Below are 1,290 nucleotides of genomic sequence, written 5' to 3'. Positions count from 1 at the left end.
CTTTTGAATCTGGCGCGCGAGCCGGTCCAAGAAAAACAGGCGTAACTCACTTAAAATGGCCCGGAGGCGTAAAATTTCGACGGAGATATTGAAAGAGGATGCTGTCGGACCAATCCCAACCATTTCCAGCGATTTTTAATTTTTTCATTTTTGGCAAAATATACAAAGGCTATAGCCTTTGTGTTTTTAGCGAAAAATGATGAGTCCGGATTTCGACGGAAAAGTATTCGAATCGACAGGGGTGAAACAGGGGACCATAAAACTACCTTTGGTTCCGTCAGAAACCACCCCTGTCCAGAAAAACTTGAGTTTTAAGGGTGGTCTTTTGAATCTAGCGGGCAGTGTACGATGGGCTGCCTACCTCGCAGGCGAACCGGTCCAAGGCGTAACTCACTTGAAATAGCCCGGCGGCGTAAAATTTCGACGGAGATATTGAAAGAGGATGCTGTCGGGCCAATTCCAACCATTTCCAGCGACAGGGGAGAACCAGGGGACCACAAAACTTCCTTTGGTTCCGTCAGAAACCACCCCTGTCCACAGAAACTTGAGTTTTTAGGGTGGTCGAGCGGGCTGCGTAAAATGGGCTGCCTACCTAGCAGGCGAACCGGCCCAAGAAAAACAAGCGTAACTCACTAAAAATGGCCCGGCGGCGTGAAATTTCGACGGAGAGATAGAAAGAGAATGCTGTCGGACCAATCCAAACCTATTTCAGCAATTTCCCAAATTCTCAAGACTTTCAAGACATTTAAAAAAATAACAAATCAACCTGGATTTTGGACGGGGGACGATTGGAATCGTCAGGGAAGAACCAAAGGCACCACAAAAACCATTAAAAATCGACCTTTGATACACAGCAAAGGGAGCAGAGACAAATATTGGACCACCTTGATTACTGTCATGTCGACTCACCTATATGTTCAGGTAAAATGACTCCATGTCCATGTCCGTGGCCAGGCGGGAGTGCAAAGTCCGGCCACACCGTCAGAGTTGACTCCGACAGCTTAGAAAAATTGCCAGCTGAGGTGGTGTTCAGTCCCCATATAGAGTTATGAGGTATTTGAACTCTGGGCTGTGTTCCTGCAATCATATTAAATAGCAATTACATATAATTTAACTCATAGTATGGTAACTCAATTTACCACTGTATTTCTTTCAGAGGGAAAAAAGACTTCGGCAGAAGGAAATAACGTGGTGAATTTGAAAAAAATAAATTCATATCATATTGAAAGTGGACTATTTAGCCCTCAGTAAATCAAGAATATCAAAAATGAAAAAAGATTTAAAGCTGTG

General features: G+C 44.0%; 1 protein-coding gene across 1 annotated transcript in view; it reads left to right on the top strand.

The window, feature by feature from the left end:
* Window positions 1–681: 681 nt before the first annotated feature.
* LOC113214939 (uncharacterized) overlaps window positions 682–1,290 on the top strand; it is a 15,392-nt gene continuing 14,783 nt past the window's right edge. The window contains exon 1 of the mRNA XM_052266326.1: window positions 682–921. Coding sequence (XP_052122286.1) covers window positions 682–921 — 240 coding nt within the window. The remainder of the gene's footprint in view (window positions 922–1,290) is intronic.

Source organism: Frankliniella occidentalis, unplaced genomic scaffold (genome assembly GCF_000697945.3).
Source record: "Frankliniella occidentalis isolate FOCC.00 unplaced genomic scaffold, Focc_3.1 Scaffold37, whole genome shotgun sequence".
Lineage (NCBI taxonomy): Eukaryota > Metazoa > Arthropoda > Insecta > Thysanoptera > Thripidae > Frankliniella > Frankliniella occidentalis.
Note: the sequence above shows the minus strand (reverse complement) of the source record. Positions and strands in the feature narration are given on the sequence as shown.